The sequence below is a fragment of the Aethina tumida genome, chromosome 5, assembly GCF_024364675.1.
Source record: "Aethina tumida isolate Nest 87 chromosome 5, icAetTumi1.1, whole genome shotgun sequence".
NCBI lineage: Eukaryota > Metazoa > Arthropoda > Insecta > Coleoptera > Nitidulidae > Aethina > Aethina tumida.
The window spans coordinates 24600412-24619001 of record NC_065439.1 but is presented as its reverse complement, the minus strand read 5'-3'; the positions used below and the strand labels follow the sequence as shown (position 1 = coordinate 24619001).

The following is an 18590-nucleotide window of genomic DNA, read 5'->3' as shown; positions in this document are numbered from 1 at the left end:
AGATTAAATAGTTCTTTCTCAATTAGTTAGTTTCTCGTTTTAATTATTATCTAGCAGACAACTTTTTTAAGGCTATCAAAAACCAGGAGTGAGTAACGGCACATCCATTCTCCAGTAAAACGGGTGATTAAGCGGCGAATTAACGCCGAGAATGTCTAATTTGTAGAGGCAAAAGACGACCACATATGGCACTATATGCGGAGTGCATGCTCCTGAAAATTCAGACGCATAATTTACAAAGTCTGCTTAATATTCCGGATGGTGAACTTCATCTCGCGAAGTATTAATATTATATATGCAGGTCGGTTGTATTACCTTTTCGGAAGTTGCGACACGAAATCGGCATTAATAATATCGAATTTTGAGCATTACCGGATCAACAGATTTCCGTCGCCGATGTGGAATTAACCTCCAGTCGTATTTTTCTTTTGGTTGGCTCATTGAATGATGCACACTGATAATTGTTATCAGCTAAATTGTGGCTTGTAAATTGGTACATGTAGAGGCAAAAGAATTTATGCAAATTTTAATGGGTATCTTGCATCATAATGCTTGTTACAACTGCGGTATTTAGAAGCAGTCGAGCGTTTAACTGTTTTAATCGTAGTACCATTATTTAGCAGTTTATTCGATTGTTTAAGGCACCAAACGGTGATGATGAAATCTGGCACCAATTTTAAGTTATTAGCACAAGATGGTCATCGAAAAATACTCGAGTGCGTCTGCTTCAATTGCTAAATCTAGTACACAACAATATTGTATACAATTATCGGTAATTCGATTCATCGGTGCATTTCTACAAAACCGTAGCGATGAACAGAACACAGAAACGCAATAATTAAACAACATAATGTGATGCCCATAATTGCAGTATCGATTTGTTTTCATTAGCGATTTAGAGTGAAAGTTTTTAATTAATAATCCATGTTAATTAACAAAATAGATTCGGACAATTAATCAGCATATTTCCATACGTGCCACATACATAAGTCACCATAATGCAACATGGAAACGTAATAAATTAGGATTAAATCCGATATTTCCGATTTCGTGTACCGTTACGGATTGCGATGGTCCGGATATGCGTATGAATTTGTTCTATCGCATTTTAATGGCCACTGCAATTATGGTTTTTAATTAAGGGACCGAAAAATCGGTCGGTTCAAATGCGGGATTCATAAACGTTGCCGAAACGAACCACTGACATATTTACTGTGACACCGTAAACAACTGACGAATTTTTAATGCCCCATATACATATGCACATACGTTCGCCATGCAAAATGAAGTGTTTAATTAAAATTGAATGTGGCACATTTATTTTATTAATTTTGAGAATAAATTTCTCTTCTTTTTGGATTATTGTTTTTTACGAGCATATTTTTATCTAAAACTTGAAAACAACGTAAAGAATCTAAAATTATCAATGGAGAGTTTATGATTCTAAAGGACTTTTCTACTTGTTTTCATCTTTATCTTTAATTTAGATTAATATTAAAGTAATTGAAATTAAATAATTAATCTGGAACTTCTTTACAACTTATATTATTGTACTAAATAAGAGAAATCCTTAAGGAAAAATCAGTAATTAAGTAGATGTCATTCTTGTCGTTAATTTTAAAATAAATATGCCTTCATTTTAGATTATTGTTTTCTTTGAAAGGTCAGTTTTTTATTCAAAAATTACCAAAACTTCAAAGCAATGTAATGACTGTAAAATTATAAGAGGAGGAGACATAATTATAAAGGATTCTTTCAATTGTTTTCCTCTTTGGAGATCAATTAGAACAACATTAAGGTAATTGAAATTAAATAATTAATATAGAATCAATTCTGTGTTCCATTTTAAAACAAAACTTCTTTATAACTCATTATTGATATATTAATAGACAATGTGGAAAATAGAAATCTTTAAGGAAAAATTAGTAATTAAGTATATGTCATTCTTGCCCTTTATTAGTTGTTAATTTTGAAATAAATTTGCCTTCATTTTAGATTATTGTTTTCTTTGAAAGGTCAGTTTTTTATCCAAAAATTACCAAAACTTCAAAGAAATGTATGTAAATGTGTGAATGTCAAATTATAAGTGGAGGAGACATAATTCTAAAGGATTCTTTCAATTGTTTTCACCTTTAGAGATCAATTAGACCAACATTATGGTAATTGAAATTAAATAATTAATATAGAATCAATTCTTGTTCCATTTAAAAAAAAATTCTTCATAATTTATATTATTGATATATTCATAGATAATGTGAAAAATAGAAATCCTTAAGGAAAAATCAGTAATTAAGTATATGTCACTCTTGTCCTTTATTAGTTCTTAATTTTAAAGTAAATATGCCTTCATTTTAGATTATTGTTTTCTTTGAAAGGTCAGATTTTTATCCAAAAATTACCAAAACTTCAAAGCAATGTAATGAATGTAAAATTATAAGTGGAGGAGACATAATTCTAAAGGATTCTTTCAATTGTTTTCATCTTTGGAGATCAATTAGATCAACATTAAGGTAATTGAAATTAAATGATTAATATAGAATCAATTTTTTGTTCCAGTTTCAAACAAAACTTCATAACTTATATTATTGATATATTCATAGACAATGTGGAAAATAGAAATCCTTAAGGAAAAATCAGTAATTAAGTATATGTCATTATTGTCCTTTATTAGTTCTTAATTTTAAAATAAATCTGCCTTCATTTTAGATTATTGTTTTCTTTGAAAGGTCAGTTTTTATCCAAAAATTACCAAAACTTCAAAGAAATGTTATGAATGTAAAATTATAAGTGAAAGAGACATAATTCTAAAGGATTCTTTCAATTGTTTTCATCTTCGAAATCAATTAGATCAAATTAAGGTAATTGAAATTAAATAATTAAGATAGAATCAATTGTTTGTTCCATTTTAAAACAAAATTTCTTCATAACTTATATTATTGATATATTCATAGACAATGTGGAAAATAGAAATCCTTAAGGAAAAATCAGTAATTAAGTATACGTCATTCTTGCCCTTTATTAGTTCTTAATTTTAAAATAAATATGTCTCCATTTTAGATTATTGTTTTCTTTGAAAGGTCAGTTTTTTATCCAAAAATTACCAAAACTTCAAAGAAATGTAATGAATGTAAAATTATAAGTCGAGGAGACATAATTCTAAAGGATTCTTTCAATAGTTTTCATCTTTAGAGATCAATTAATATAGAATCAATTCTTTGTTCCATTTTAAAACAAAACTTCATAACTTATATTATTGATATATTCATAGACAAAGTGGAAAATAGGAATCTTTAAGGAAAAATCAGTAATTAAGTATATGTCATTCTTGCCTTTTATTAGTTTTTAATTTTAAAATATATCTGTCTTCATTTTAAATTATTATTTTCTTTGAAAGGTCAGTTTTTTAGCCAAAAATTACCAAAACTTCAAAGCAAAGTAATGACTGTAAAATTATAAGTGGAGGAGACATAATTCTAAAGGATTCTTTCAATTGATTTCATCTTTGGAGATCAAATTAGAACCAATTCTTTGTTCCACGTATTCATAGACAATGTGGAAAATAGAAATCCTCAGTAATTGAGTATATGTCATTCATGCCCTTTATTATTTTTTAACTTTAAAATAAATTTGGCTTCTTTTAGATTATTGTTTTATTTGAGAGGCTAGTTTCTTATCCAAAAAATATAAAAATATTTGTGTAGATCAAATACTATGGTAATTAAAATTAAATAATTAATCTAGATCCAATTCTTAATAAAATTTTAAAATAAATCTATTTCATAAAGCATGTTATGGATATATTCATAGACTATCAAGAAAAAAAAAACACCAAGGAAGGTCAAAAATTAATTATTGTTCCATAAAAAAGTTGAAACTGAAAGAGTCACAAAAAAAGAAATGAAGAAAGACAAGTTATCATCTGAATGACAATTGAATATCATTTGGGCAACACCGATGCCATTCAAAAGAACAATCAAAAACCAATTACTCCCATCTGCAGTTGACCAAACTCATTTTGGCACAATTTAATGTTGCAAAAAAAAACGTCTAGCCATTAATAATTAATCTACAACATTGCGGAGTGTGTGTTTCACAACGAGATTACTAATTTAAACGAAAATGTCAATGGAGTTGCACAAAGTTGAAACGGGCAAAATATTGAATGTGCGTTATGTAACCACTTGTGGCGCATTGTGGAGCGAGAACCGAATCTGCCATAATTGCAGGTACACCAGGTGAATCATCGAACGGCAAACACTTAGAGATGTGCGTTCTAAATATTTGCCATTATGAATATTCATGTGACGGCGGCGGCAGTTTATCCCTGATAGTTGTCTAACCTGATTTTTATTCACTGTATTAACCTCAATTTTATGGATAAAGCGCGACGGTTTTCCCAACATATGGTTTTACAATTAAAAAACTTATTGATGAACTGCTCTTTCAGCTGTTCCATGCGCCGCATGAATTATTTAAAGATGATATCGGTTCTTTGCCAATTTGTCTGAGTAATCGTTTGTTGTTGACTTTTAATGGCATGCATAGGTTTTATAATTTCATTTTATTATTTATAATTATATGCATTATGAATTCATATATGGATATAATTAAAATAATCGTAAATAACGTGAGCATTCAATATGGCAAGGTAAGATGTTACTTGAACTCGCAAAAATAGCATAATGTGAGCATAATTAATTTAAATGTTCACACAATTTCTAATTTTACCTTTATGTGGTATGAGATATTGTAACAACAACAACGGAATTTTTATTAATTAATGTAAAACGTATGTATAATGTATAATAAAATTAATATGGAAACATCTCTCTTTTATTCAAAGAATTAATAAATAATATATAAAAATAAAAAATAAAATTGAAATTCGAATTTCTAAGGTTATAATAATAACGTATTATATAAATAAATAAATTTCTGGAAAAGTTACTATAAAAAATATGAAAAAAATTAAACAATTTTCACTCTAGAAATTATTAATAATATTTTTTTACTTTTACATTGTGAAATGTACAAAACAGAGATTTGACTGAAATTCAGAAACCTCATTAAAAACTCTAATTTTTATTTTTTTTTGTATTCTTTATATTTTTATTGAATATTTCTGTTCAATACGTTTTAATTTAAAAAAAAATTATATACCATATTAGAAATTTGAAAAAACAAGTTCAATTTTGAAATCTATAAAATAAAAATTCAACTGAAATTCAAGATATCATTAAAAATTGTTTTCTATTTTTTTTATCGATCCTTTTATATTTTTTAACGAAAAATTCTAATTTTTAATTTTTTATAGAATTATTATATTTTTTATTGAAAACTTTTATTCAATACTTTTTAACTTTAAAAAAATCCAACTACATTAGAAACTTGAAAAAAAAAAAATTATTTTTTAAAAATTGGAAATTAATTAAGTTCAGTTTTGGTTTTGAATTCAGGTAAAATTCAAATAATCACATTAAAAATTATTATTTTTATTTTTTATTGATTATTTTATATTTTTGCTTGAAAAATTGTAAGTTTTAATTTTTTTATAGAATTTATTATATTTTTTATTGAATATTTTTGTAAAAAACTTTATAATTTCAAAAAAATTCAACCATTTTTATATACCACATTAGAAAAATAAATTGTTATTTTCGATTAAAATTTTTAATTATTTAAAAATTGAAAATTTACTCAGTTCAATATTGAAATTTATGAAAAAATATTCAGTTGAAATTTTTTATAGAATTTATTATATTTTTTATTGAATATTTTTATTAAAAAATTTATAATTTCAAAAAAATTCAACCATTTTTATATACCATATTAAAAATATAAATTGTTATTTTGATTAAAATTTTTAATTATTTAAAAATTGGAAATTTATTCAATTCAATATTGAAATTTATGAAAAAAGATTCAGTTGAAATTTATTGTATTTTTTATTGAATATTTTTGTTAAAAACTTTATAATTTCAAAAAAATTCAACCATTTTTATATACCACATTAAAAATATAAATTATTTTTGATTAAAATTTTTAATTATTTAAAAATTGGAAATTTACTCAGTTCAGTTTTGAAATTTATGAAAAAAGATTCAGTTGAAATTCGAAAAATCTGATTAAAAATTACGATTTTTTAATATTATACTGACCTTTTTTATATTTTCTATTGAATTTTATATTTTTGTTTAATGCATTTTAATTCTAAAAAATCAACCATTTTATTAGCTCAACTTATTTTCTAATCTTGAATTTGATTAAAATTTTTAAAAATTTCAAAATTGGAAATTTATTTAGTTCAATTTTGAAAATATTTCGTTGAAATTCAAAAAATTTCGTTAAGAATTATGATTTTTATTTTTTTTTAACCATTTTTGTATTTTTTATTAAATATTAAATGTTTATTTATTGCTTTTTTATTGTAAAAAAATTAACTTTTTTTATATACCACATTACAAACTTAAAATATTTTAAAATCTTGAATTTGATTAAAAATGTTACTATTTCAGTTTTTAAATTCATAAAATAAAGATTCAGTTGAAATTTAAAAAATTTTTATTAAAAATTAGGATTTTTAATTTTTTATATATTTTATCGAATTTTATATTATATTATATTATTTATTTTTTTTGTTTTTATTATATTTTTATTGAATATTTTTGTTCAAATCCATTTAAACCTTTCTTGTAAACCACATTAGAAATTTAACTTATTTCATAATTTTGAATCTGATTAAAATTTTTATTAAAAAATTATGATTTTTAATTTTTTATTGACCTGTTTTATATTTTTATTCAATTTTATATTTTTGTTCAATGATTTTTAATTATAAAAAATCCAACCATTTTTATAAACCACATATTTTTTTTATTTTATAATCTCGCATTTTATTAAAAATTAATTATTAAAAAAATTTAAAATTTGAAATTTATGAGATAAATATTCAGTTGAAAATCTTATTAAAAATTATGAGTTTTAATTTTTTATTGACTTTTTTTTTATTTTTTATTGATTTTTTAAATTTTTATTTAATGATCTTTTATTTAAAAAAATCCCAATATTTTTATATACCACATTAGAAATTTATTTATAATTTTATATTTGAACAGAATTTTTAATTATTTAAAAAATGAAAATTTATTTAGTTCATTTTTCTAATTTATAAAATAATTATGATTTTCTTATTGTTTATATTTTTTATTGAATTTTATATTTTTGTTCAATTCAAATATTCCTTTCTAACTTATCCCATCAACAATAGAAATATTAAAGTCCGGGTTTATTTTATTCATTGTACATTATTATATCACAATAGATAAACATTTTGAATGCATTTTTTACATCCTGAACACAGTTTCATGCGTCCGGATTTCAAAAACCACAAAGAGAACCAAACCGGTACGAATTGAGTAAGAATTCAACACTTCCTAAAAACCACAATTAAGTTCGAATGACCGACACGGCAGCAAAAAACAATAAAACCCAACTAATTATGAGAAACGACACCTTTCGTATAACGACGTTCATCCGCCTCTTGCGCGTACATATAAACATATTTACCCACTTTAAAAGTTCATACACACAACAGACGCCGCACATCCTAACACACTTTCACTGGATGTACCAATATTATAAAACAAATCGACGCATTGACGCGTCCTTTTAGCGCATTTAATTAAACACTAAACATGAAAATCGTCCCCTACGAAACGAAACCGATTTGTTTTCACTTTGCGTTTTAAACGTCTCCGGTTTCTATTTAATAAATAATCAGTTGTGTTATTAAAGCCCATTAAAAGCGGTTGCATGTACCGGCAAGTGAAAAAAAAAAAACCATCCGTTCATGTCAATTTATGAAACTGGATCAGCACTTTCGCAATGCGAATTCTCAATTTTCATCTAACCACCGCTGAATATCACAATATCTCCGGACTATAAAATTAATAAAAACACTTTTTATCGATGGCATTAAAGTTTTTTTTTTAATTGAGAGAGGTAATTACCGCACGGACAATTAAATCTTTTCTATTTTACCATAAAAATGATCAAGGTTAGACGGACAATAAATAACTTATAATACTGTTCGTGTTTATTTTAAAAGTACGCATTTTGAATACAATGTTTTCATTTTATTTACGGCCGTGGGAACGACAATATTAACTGATACGTCGACGGGAATTAATGAAATCAATAATGTCGAAATGATAAGCTCGTTTTCGAAATGGGCATAAAATTTGTGTAAATTAATCTATTTTGTATTAGCATTATTTGGGCGACCGCAAATAGTTTGTTTTCATCTCGCCGATTTAATCAAATTCAACGAGCGCAACTTAATTTATGTATCTTCGAACAAAATCGTGATCAAATTTAAAAAAAAAAAAAAACAACAAATGAAAACAAAATTATTCCGTCGTATCTGAAATGTCATCCGATTGTTTATGCATATTATAATCCTGACAAGGACACAGAAAGTTCGTTTTGACCAATTATCAGATTTTCGATACATTAAATCGTCATTAAATTTTGGTCGAAATGCTATCTATCTATTTTATCGCAGGGAAAGTGAAATCACACAGAAAATTATAGGACAAGGTGACTAATTGCATCTATGTACGACTATTTGTGTTTTTGTTATTTTTGGAAATATGATAATGGTTTACAAATTATGTTACTAAATAAATTATTACAGATATTATCGAAAAATTAAGTAATATTATTTAAAACACATATTTAAAATTTTTGAATGATAATTATAAAATTTTTTATATATATTCTTTCACAATGCATTCACATTAATAATTTCAATATTTAAGTAAAAATTTACTACTTAGTTATATGAAATAGTATTATTTACATTTTTTAATATTTAAAATACATATTCTAAATTATAATTATTATTATATGTTAATATTTATTATTTTATTAGTTCTTTCTTTAAATTTAGGTATTTTCTTTAAAAAATATCATCATAAATATAAAAAAAATTAAGAAATGGCATAATTAAAAAACATTTCTTAATATACTAAAGTGCATTTCCAAATTTATTAAAATTTAATTTCAATTTAATTAAAAATGTATAAAAATTAAGAAATAGTTCGCAATATTTTATAATTTCTAGTAATTAATTATAAAATATGTTAAATACAAAATTGTTACATCTAAAATTTTCATCAAAAGTTCAAATTAATTAATTTCAATATTTAAGCTAAAATGTTCTAATTATTTACATAGTTTTATACTTCTTTAATAGAATACATGATCGAGATTTTATGTATAAATTTTATTTTATTACTAGAAATATTCAAAATTATAAATAATATTATATTTAGTATTTTATTAGATTATTTTTAAAATTTACTTAATTTTCTTCAAAAATGTGACCTTGAATATATAAAAAAAATATTTAAGAAATGATGTTAAAAACAATCAGAAAACTTTTTTATATTATAATTACTTAATAAAAAAAAGAAATAGTTATAAAATTTTATAATTTCTAGAAATTAATTATGAAGTAAAAAATTAAAATTTTTTATTAAAAATTCAAATTAATAAATTTCAGAATTTAAGCTAAAATTTACTAATTATACTACTATACTACTACATTAAATTATAAATATTAGATTAATATTTTTGTTAATTTTTTAACAAAATTTGACCTTGAATATAAAAGATGTAATAAATAATATTAAAAAATAATCAGAAAATTAATAAAATTTAATATCATACATATAAAAATTAAGAAATTGTTATAAATAAAATTTCTAGTAATTAGTTCTATGCTGTGTTAAATAAAAAACATTACATTACATTTTAAAAGATATTTTTAAATATGTTAAAATTGATGATTTTTTGGATATATTTTAATTTACTATTAATACATAAGAAAATACATTCTAAATTATAAATGTTATTATAATATTTATTTTTGTATTAATTTTGTTTATTTATTTATTTTTTTAATAAAATGTGACTTTGGATATACAAAAATGTTATAAATAATATTAAAAAACAATTAAAAAAATTAAGATACAAATTGAAATTTACAGAATAAATAAAATTTAATATAATACTAATAAAAATTATGAAATTTGTTATAAATTTAATGTATTTTTAGTAATTAGTTCTATACTATGTTAAATAAAAATCATTCATGACTTTTTAAATGGTATTTTTAAATAAAATTGATTATCGTGAATTTTTGTATATATTTTACTTTACCATTAACTCTTAAGAAAATAATTTTCAAGTTATAAATATTAGTATAATATTTATTTTCTTATTAATTTTTTTATTTAGTTATTTTTTAACAATATATGTCCTTGAATATAAAAAAATTTATAAAAAGTGTAATAAATAATATTAAAAAACAATTAAAAAAATTTAAGAAAAAAAAAATTACAAAATTTAATATAATAAAATATCAATATTTAGACAAATATTTTTGAGATTTTGTCTCAATTAATAAAAGAATTTTAAAAATTTCTATTATCTATTTTTATTATATTAAAATTAATAAATTATGGAGTAGTTAGAAAAGAGATAAACTAAAAATGTATATAAATTTTCATTTTTTTAATATGTATATAAATAAATAAATAGTTTGAAAAATAGGTGTATAATATATTTTTTAAATTAATATTTATTATTATAATAAATTAATCTTTATGGTGAAAAATGGCATGAAAGAAATTATTAGACATTTTTTAAGTTAATAATAATAATAAAAATAATTTAGATAATAAATACTGCAAACTGTACTCGTAAGTGTTATGCTATAAGTAGAAATTTACAGATTTTTATTTTCAAACTTTAACTACATGACTATAATAGGAACATTATTGTCATTGTTAAAAACGAAGAAATCTTCCTAATTTTAGATTTTTACGACTCTAGTCAGTTCAGACCTTTTTTTAACTTTCACAAGTAAAAATTTTAATATTAATTATTTATTATTAAATTTAAAAAAAATATTAAATAAACGTTACTTATAAAACAATAAAAAGCAAAATAAAAATAAATGAGTAATAATTATATTATTAATATTTTTTATTCAAAAAATTTAGTAATATAAATTATTAGAAATTATAAGACATCGTTGTTGAAAAATTCGTCCATTAAATTGTTTTATTTAAATAAAAAAATTGTGTCTTTTAAATACAAAATTTAGAATAGTAAAATTATTATTATTATTATTAAAATTAATTAATTTTATGAAAACTAATTTTAAGTTATGTGGGCATATATATTTTTTTACTTCACAATTATTAAAATATATTAAATATTATTTTAAAAAACAATTTTATCTGTAATAATTTTAAAATACTTCTTAAATATATATGTCAAATTAAATATATTAATCACATATTTCCTCGATTATATATCTAAAAAATATATATTTTTTTTATAATTGAAATATTAATTGATAATAATAATAAGATATTTAGAAATATAAAAACCAATATTGAAATTAAGCATTAAAATCTATTTTCATAATTTTCAAACTAAACGCAAATAAAACAAAAAATCTAGATTATTTGGTATTACATTTTCTTCAAGGGGAAAAATATATTTTTATCATAATTTTATTAATGCCCTAAACAGCCCCAAACCGAGCCCTTGAAAACATCGTACCGTACTGCAAGCCGCCTTGGTGTTAGTACTCACCAATAAAACATTGGACGATCGCTAGTGCAATAACTGGCCTGATCCTGGCCGCCATGTTCCCGCTGCACTGACAGTCGAACCTCTCACTAAACACTGACCAGCCGCCTTCGGTGTCTTTCACTTTAAATCTCTCGGAACACCGTTTGGAAATGAACGTGAGGACTGCAAGAAGTAGCCGCCCGGCCGCCCGATGGTGTGGATCCTTCGCCACGGTTCCCTCCACCGGTTCCAAAAGCTCGTTTGGCACGCGGTGGTAACGGCCATTAAACTGGATGTGTTTCCGAATGGAATTTCGAATCGTCGAAATGCCGATTTGTTAATTTGGTTGGCCGTTTGAAATTTCGCTGCGATGCGAGAGGCGCATTGTTTCGGCGAAATTGTTTTAAAGATTCTGATGTATTTGGCGTTGATACATATCGGAATATTTAGTTGAAGTTATTAATTACACTTATCATGGGGAAAGTTTGGTTGGATTGGAATAGGTTAAATAAATTTAGATAAATTTGTATTAGATTATTTTGTGTTTGGTTTGATATTGTTTGTTTATTATTTTTTATATTTATTCACATACCAAAGAGTTATTTTCTTTTTTTATATATAATTTATAACAGATTATAAATGTGTTTTACATTAATTTATTAATTTATTACACATGAAAACAATTCATTATAAATTATTAATATTATCATGGTATTTATTATTTAAAATGAATGTAAAAAATGAAATAAATGACATTAAAAAGCAATCAAAAAATTTTCTAATGTGTAAAAGAAATTTGCAAAATAATTAAGATTTAATAATATATTAATGTGTTAAAATTAAAAAACAGTTAATATAAATATTTTAAAATTTCTAGTAATTCCAAAATACCTTAAAAAATTAACTTTAAATGCTTTAAAATTCTAAACTAATTGTTTGTTGTTTATTTAATGTCGAATATTTATTGTTTTTATTTCACGTTGGTAGATATAAAAAATTTAAATAACATTTTTTAATTTCTTTTAAATTCGAAAAAATGTTGATTTTTATTGAATTTTTTTTTTTAATTATATGCTTCTTTTTATTCAAATAGTTTATCAAACATTTCATGTTTTTTAAGAAATTTTGAAAATTTATCATAAAAAATAAAAAAATCAACATTTTTCCATATTTTTTTATAGAAACAGATATCTAACCTAATATAACCTAACGTAGCCTAACCTAACCTAACTTATTAGCCTAAATTTGTTCAAAACTTTTAACGCATGAAATTTCAAAAATATATGATATAAATAGAAAAAAACTTATATAAAAAAATTATATAAAAATTATAAAATGTTCAAAATTTCATTAAAAAATGAAAACTTACGTTATTGAGAATTTTTTTTTGTTGAAAATTTTCTTTAAAAAAAAATAATGATATAATATAAAAAAAATTTACATACAAATTTCAAGAGAAAGCTGCAAAGATTAGTATTGTTTAAATTTAAAATTAATTTTTTTCTAAGAAGTTCTAAATCACGCTCAAAAATAGAATATTTAAAAAAGATATGAAAAAATATTGATTTTTTATGATATAAAACGTAAAATTTCAATTCAATAAAAGTTGATTTTCCAAAACTCATAAAAATTTGAAAAATACGATACTTTTTTTTTTTTAAAATTACCTATTTTTAATAAACTTTTTGAAAAAAATAGGCATATACTATAATTTTTTTTAACTAATTTGAACTTTTTATAACTTTTATACATAAACCAATGTGTGGTCCAATTTATTACCAGAGTGGGCAACATATTTAATTTATGTTTATAAGTTGGTAGTATTGAGCAAAATTGAATAGTAAATTACCATATGTAAAATAACTATTAATAATAAAACGTAAAATATTCTTGAATAACTTTTTCTCTATAAAACAATCAGGAAACAAATTTTTGGGAAGTTTATCGAGGAACCTGACATATTTTGATAATATATTTAAAATAACTACACTACAATAAAAAAAATTAAAAGTATCGAAATAATAGAAGTGTTTTGTTTCATAATAACATTCCTTAGATCTTCAAATAAATCTGTGTGAGAAAGTTAATAAAGAAAATGATCTATTTGAGAAAGTTAATAAGAAAATGATCGATTATTTATTTTTTAGAGGGAAAAACCATTGAACATTGTAACACGTAACGTTAAATTTTAGGTTACCTTAAGACAATTCTTTTATTATTTATAGCGAGAAACAATGTTGTTGTTTTTTAAAAAAAGGACAATAACTTTCAACGATTGGATTTCGATTCTCATATATTATATATTCAAATAATTTGAATAATTGAATAATTAATATTCTAAGAACAGGTATATTAAAAATATAAAAACTTTTATTACATTTTTAAGGAATTTTAATATTTTTGTTATAAATAAAATCAATGATCATGAATAAAATGGTTTATATTAAACCCTAGGGAGTCAAAGTTGTTTCTGGCTGATTTAAAACGTCACACACACACAGGAAGCCATAATAATTGCCACGTCGATATCAAAAGTTTTCTTCAAACGATTACCATAAAATGGCAATAAATCAAATCCATCATTTTGTACGGGCTGGTGTGGCTTGTGTTCGCCGCCATGTGAAAGTGAAACAATTTTTCGGGGGGATATTTCGATTAAAAGTGTAGGGACGGTCCGTTGAATTGTCACTTTCATCGACCTTGACCTGGCAAGTTCACCTTTCGGTTTCGTTGCGAAGCCACGAAGAAAAAAAATGCTTCTTTTAATGAAAGTACACATTTAAATGAATGAAATTGATCGGATTTTTACTAAATTTTTGTGCATTAGTTTGATTGTTGGGTGAGTCATTTTAATATTTTTTAAAAAAGGCGACAATGACCTGATTTATATCTTTTGCTTCCAGTTTAATTGGTGCGATTTTAATGAACATTCTATCGAGAAGGTTAATAACACAAACAAAAGGCTCCAAATTATAAATCATCAATTAAACAAGGTTGACAAGGTAAAACCTATTACATATTAGTTACCATTAAAGGTGGAAGTTTCCATACAGGATTGGCCATCCAAACAAAATTATCTTTTTCGGACACTTCATTAGTTTCTTATACGTCTTACAAAAGACATCACTTCGAAACCGACGAACATGATCGAACATTCCCATTATGCATTTGAAAAAAACACGTCGCCAGGACACAAATCCAAATTATTAAGTCCATTAGGGCGTGAAGTGATGACAATGAATTGTGTGTGTAGATTCAATCGTTGATAAGCCGGATTTAATTTCCGGCGATGACGTTTGCACAGTGCCTTGGGGGCGGCAAAAACCTGCGAATAAAGTTTTCGAAGCGAAAATTAATGCAAACACAGCCAACGAATGAGTGTGCATTGGAATAAGACGCGTACAAGGAAAACTACTTTGAGTGGCTGTCGCAGCAGAAAGAACTAGTTTAGTTCTCGTAATCCGCCGGTTGCGGCACAGAATGAAGATGTAATAGATTTATAATGATGAGTTTTGACATAATCAGGCAATTGTTTAAGTGGATGATGAGTGAACTTCTTTCGCCTTTTGCCAACAACACTTAACGGCCTTTGGAAACATCACACATGTTTTTTTATTCTCAGGTAATTGTTTGGGATTGTTTACATTTACATACTGTTTTTTTTTAAATAACTTGTAGTTCTGAAGTCACCTGCCTTGAAAATGTATATATGTTTTGCATTTCAATATAAACCGTCTGTGACTGCCAATATGTTCAAAGTTGTGTGTGTTGTTCTTTGGATTATTATACGAGTTAATGTCGCAAATGGTACATGTACTTTTAGTGTGTTTTGTGATTATGGAGATGATGAAGACTCCGTTGATGGATCTCAAACTTGTAAGAGCATTGAAACAAATACTTTTGAAGAACTACTGTCAATTAAAAATGCTGCCTACATAAGAGATCTCACTGTTGATAATTGTCTGAAAGATTTAAAATCAGGAATTTTCATCAATATTGTCAACTTGAATGAACTAAACTTAGAAAACAACGAAATTGATAAAGTATCCGTCAATTGTTTCAACATGTCCACACTCGTAACACTGAGAATTACAAACTCTAAAATTAAAACAATAGAAGGAAAACTGGGCAACCTACCCAAACTACTAAGGTTAGTACTGAACAACAATAAACTAACTGACTTTTCATCAGAAGTCCTGAGCCATCCAGAGACTCTAAGATATCTGGACCTTCAAACCAACAAGCTCACAATTTTGACCTCCGATACTTTTAATGGTTTGAAAAATCTTAACTCCCTCAATTTAGCCTACAACAAAATCAATCTAATCGAACCAGACTCATTTTCTAATTTACCCCGACTTAATTCCATAACTTTGACAGGGAACAACATTCAAACTTTAACAGGCAACGAATTACCCAAATCTGGATTTCAACACTTAAAAAATTTGTATCTAGGTGACAACAGGTTAATGTTTCTGTCAGCAAATTTTTTATCCAAACTGGGAACGGACGTGGACATTGACATTGGTGGTAATCCATGGCACTGCCGATGTTTGGAGACCATGCTGAAGTATTTCAACAACAGAAGAATTTCTATATCAACCTGTGACGAATTGTTGCTAGCAAGAGATGACACACCTTATTGTATCCAGCCATCGGACACTGATTGTAATTACAAATATAATTTACCTCTTGTACATAAATATTTGAAGGAATTGAAGAAGAATCAAAACGAAAGTCGTAGCAATTGCTTAACGACGATTTTAGCAGGTGTTATCCTCGGTTAAGACTGCTGTTAGAATTTGTTTAAGATTTTGTCTTTGTGTTATGACGATTAATAATAAACGATTATCAACAGACTTTAGTATTTTTATTTCTATTTGATCAACACTCACAACATTCTTGAATATTAAATTAATAGTAACTTGTTTATGAACACTTTATTATTTATAAATAAGTAATATCATAATAAATATGCATTATTAAACTAATTTTGTTCCTATAGTACAATATCCTTATTAGTGGTACTGTTTGAAGAAGTTAATAATATAAATTTTTAAACAAATAATCAAATAAAACTACATTGAAAAGTCACTAATTGTTTCTATATTTCATATTTTATAATTAATATTAATAATTTAAATTTAGGATTTAACAAACCAACAATTTTAATTTGTGGAATGCTCAATATACTAAACATTTCTTTTAATAAAATGAATTTAATTGTAATTTTCATTATATTTTATACTAAAGGCATATAAATAATTGAATAAAATTATAAATAAAATAATGCATTTTGAGGTCACGCCAAATATAGATTAAATAGATTTAGAAATAAATAATTCAAAGTTTACATTTTGTTGTTGTACAATGTATATTTAAAGATAAAAATTTAGAGTTTAATAACAATAAACAATTTATTTTACTTCAAAAAGTATTTTTCTAATAATAATAATATTTCATTAACTATTCTATAATTACACAGTAAATACAATAATATTAATAAATAATTATCTCCACTTTTGATTGAGGTTTTTTCATTTACTTATTTGTTTCTATAATATCTTGTAGTTCAGAAGTTATCTGCCTTCATTTCTGTACAAACTGCTTGTGACTACAAATATGTTCAAAATTTTGTGTGTTGTTCTCTGGATTATCATACGTGTTAATGTGGCAAATGGTACATGTACTTTTAGTGTATTTTGTGAATATGGAGATGATAAAGACTCTATTGATGGATCCCAAACTTGTAAGAGTCTTGAAAAGAATACCCTTGAGGAATTTCTTTCAAAGAAAAGTGTTTCCTACGTAAGAGATCTTACTGTTAATAATTGTTTGAAGCATTTAAAACCAGGCATTTTCAATAATATTGTCAATCTGAATGAATTAAACATAGATAACAATGACATCGAGAAAGTGTCTGTGAATTGTTTTAACATGTCAACACTTATGACTCTGACAATAACAAATTCAAAAATTAAAACATTAGAAGGAAAACTGGGTAATCTACCAAAGCTACTAAGGTTATTATTGAATAATAATAAACTAACTGACTTTTCATCGGATGTTCTAAGCCATCCAGAGATTTTAAGATATTTAGGCCTGGAAAACAACAAACTGACATTTTTGACTTATGATATGTTTAATGGATTGAAAAATTTAAAGTCTCTAAACCTGGCCAACAACAAAATCAACCTAATCGAACCCGATTCGTTATCCAATTTGCCTCAAATTAACTACATAACACTAACAGGGAACAACATTCAAACTTTAACAGGCAACGAATTACCCCAATGTGGATATCAGCACTTAAAAAAGCTGAATGTAGGTAACAACAGGTTAATGTTTATGTTACCAAATTTTTTGTCCAAACTGGGAACGGATGTCACCATTGAGATTGGTGGTAATCCGTGGCACTGCCGATGTTTGGAGACTATGCTGAAGTATTTAAAGGTCAGAAACATTTCTCTATCAATCTGTGACGAATTACTGCTGGCAAGAGATGACACACCTTATTGTATTCAACCATCGGACACTGATTGTAATTACAAATACAATTTACCTATTGTACATAAATATTTGAATGAATTGAAGATGATTGAAGACGAAAGTCGTAGGAATTGCTTAAGGATAAGTTTAACAGAAGTTTTCTTCCATTAAAACTGCTGTTAAACTTGTCTTTGTTTTAGTTTTTGTACTGTATTTCTTATTACTATTAATAATAAAGAATTATCAAAATATTTGTGCATTATATTTTAATTTGGCCAACACAGTGTTGCTATTAATTGCTTGTTATATGATCATTACATTATTTGTAATAAATTAATATGCACATTAAATTAATTTGCAAATTCATTTGCAGTAGTGCTGTTTGAAGAAGTTAAAATTATATTCTTTTAATCAGATAATCAAATAACATTCTAATGAAGACTGAAGTAATT

General features: G+C 24.6%; 4 protein-coding genes across 4 annotated transcripts in view; 3 read left to right on the top strand and 1 right to left on the bottom strand.

Annotated features, from left to right (window-relative positions):
• LOC109604567 (protein Skeletor, isoforms D/E-like) overlaps positions 1–11959 on the bottom strand; it is a 39628-nt gene extending 27669 nt beyond the window's left edge. The window contains exon 1 of the mRNA XM_049967326.1: positions 11671–11959. Coding sequence (XP_049823283.1) covers positions 11671–11725 — 55 coding nt within the window. The 5' untranslated portion in view covers positions 11726–11959. The remainder of the gene's footprint in view (positions 1–11670) is intronic.
• The window catches only part of LOC109597654 (complexin), a 326764-nt gene that overhangs the window by 19143 nt on the left and 289031 nt on the right, over positions 1–18590 (top strand). The gene's annotated exons all lie outside the window — the stretch shown is intronic.
• Positions 15097–16508, top strand: LOC109604564 (phospholipase A2 inhibitor beta-like). Its single transcript, XM_020021096.2, has 2 exons — positions 15097–15271; positions 15328–16508. The coding sequence occupies exon 2, from the start codon at positions 15351–15353 to the stop codon at positions 16434–16436; it is 1086 nt and encodes a 361-aa protein (XP_019876655.2). The 5' UTR covers positions 15097–15271; positions 15328–15350; the 3' UTR covers positions 16437–16508.
• LOC109604557 (phospholipase A2 inhibitor beta-like) lies at positions 17263–18389 on the top strand. The gene has a single exon (XM_020021088.2). The coding sequence runs from the start codon at positions 17272–17274 to the stop codon at positions 18307–18309; it is 1038 nt and encodes a 345-aa protein (XP_019876647.2). The 5' UTR covers positions 17263–17271; the 3' UTR covers positions 18310–18389.

Excerpts from the sequence above, each read along its gene's own strand:
- LOC109604557 (XM_020021088.2), top strand. The coding sequence starts at position 17,272 with ATGTTCAAAATTTTGTGTGTTGTTCTCTGGATTATCATACGTGTTAAT.
- LOC109604564 (XM_020021096.2), top strand. The coding sequence starts at position 15,351 with ATGTATATATGTTTTGCATTTCAATATAAACCGTCTGTGACTGCCAAT.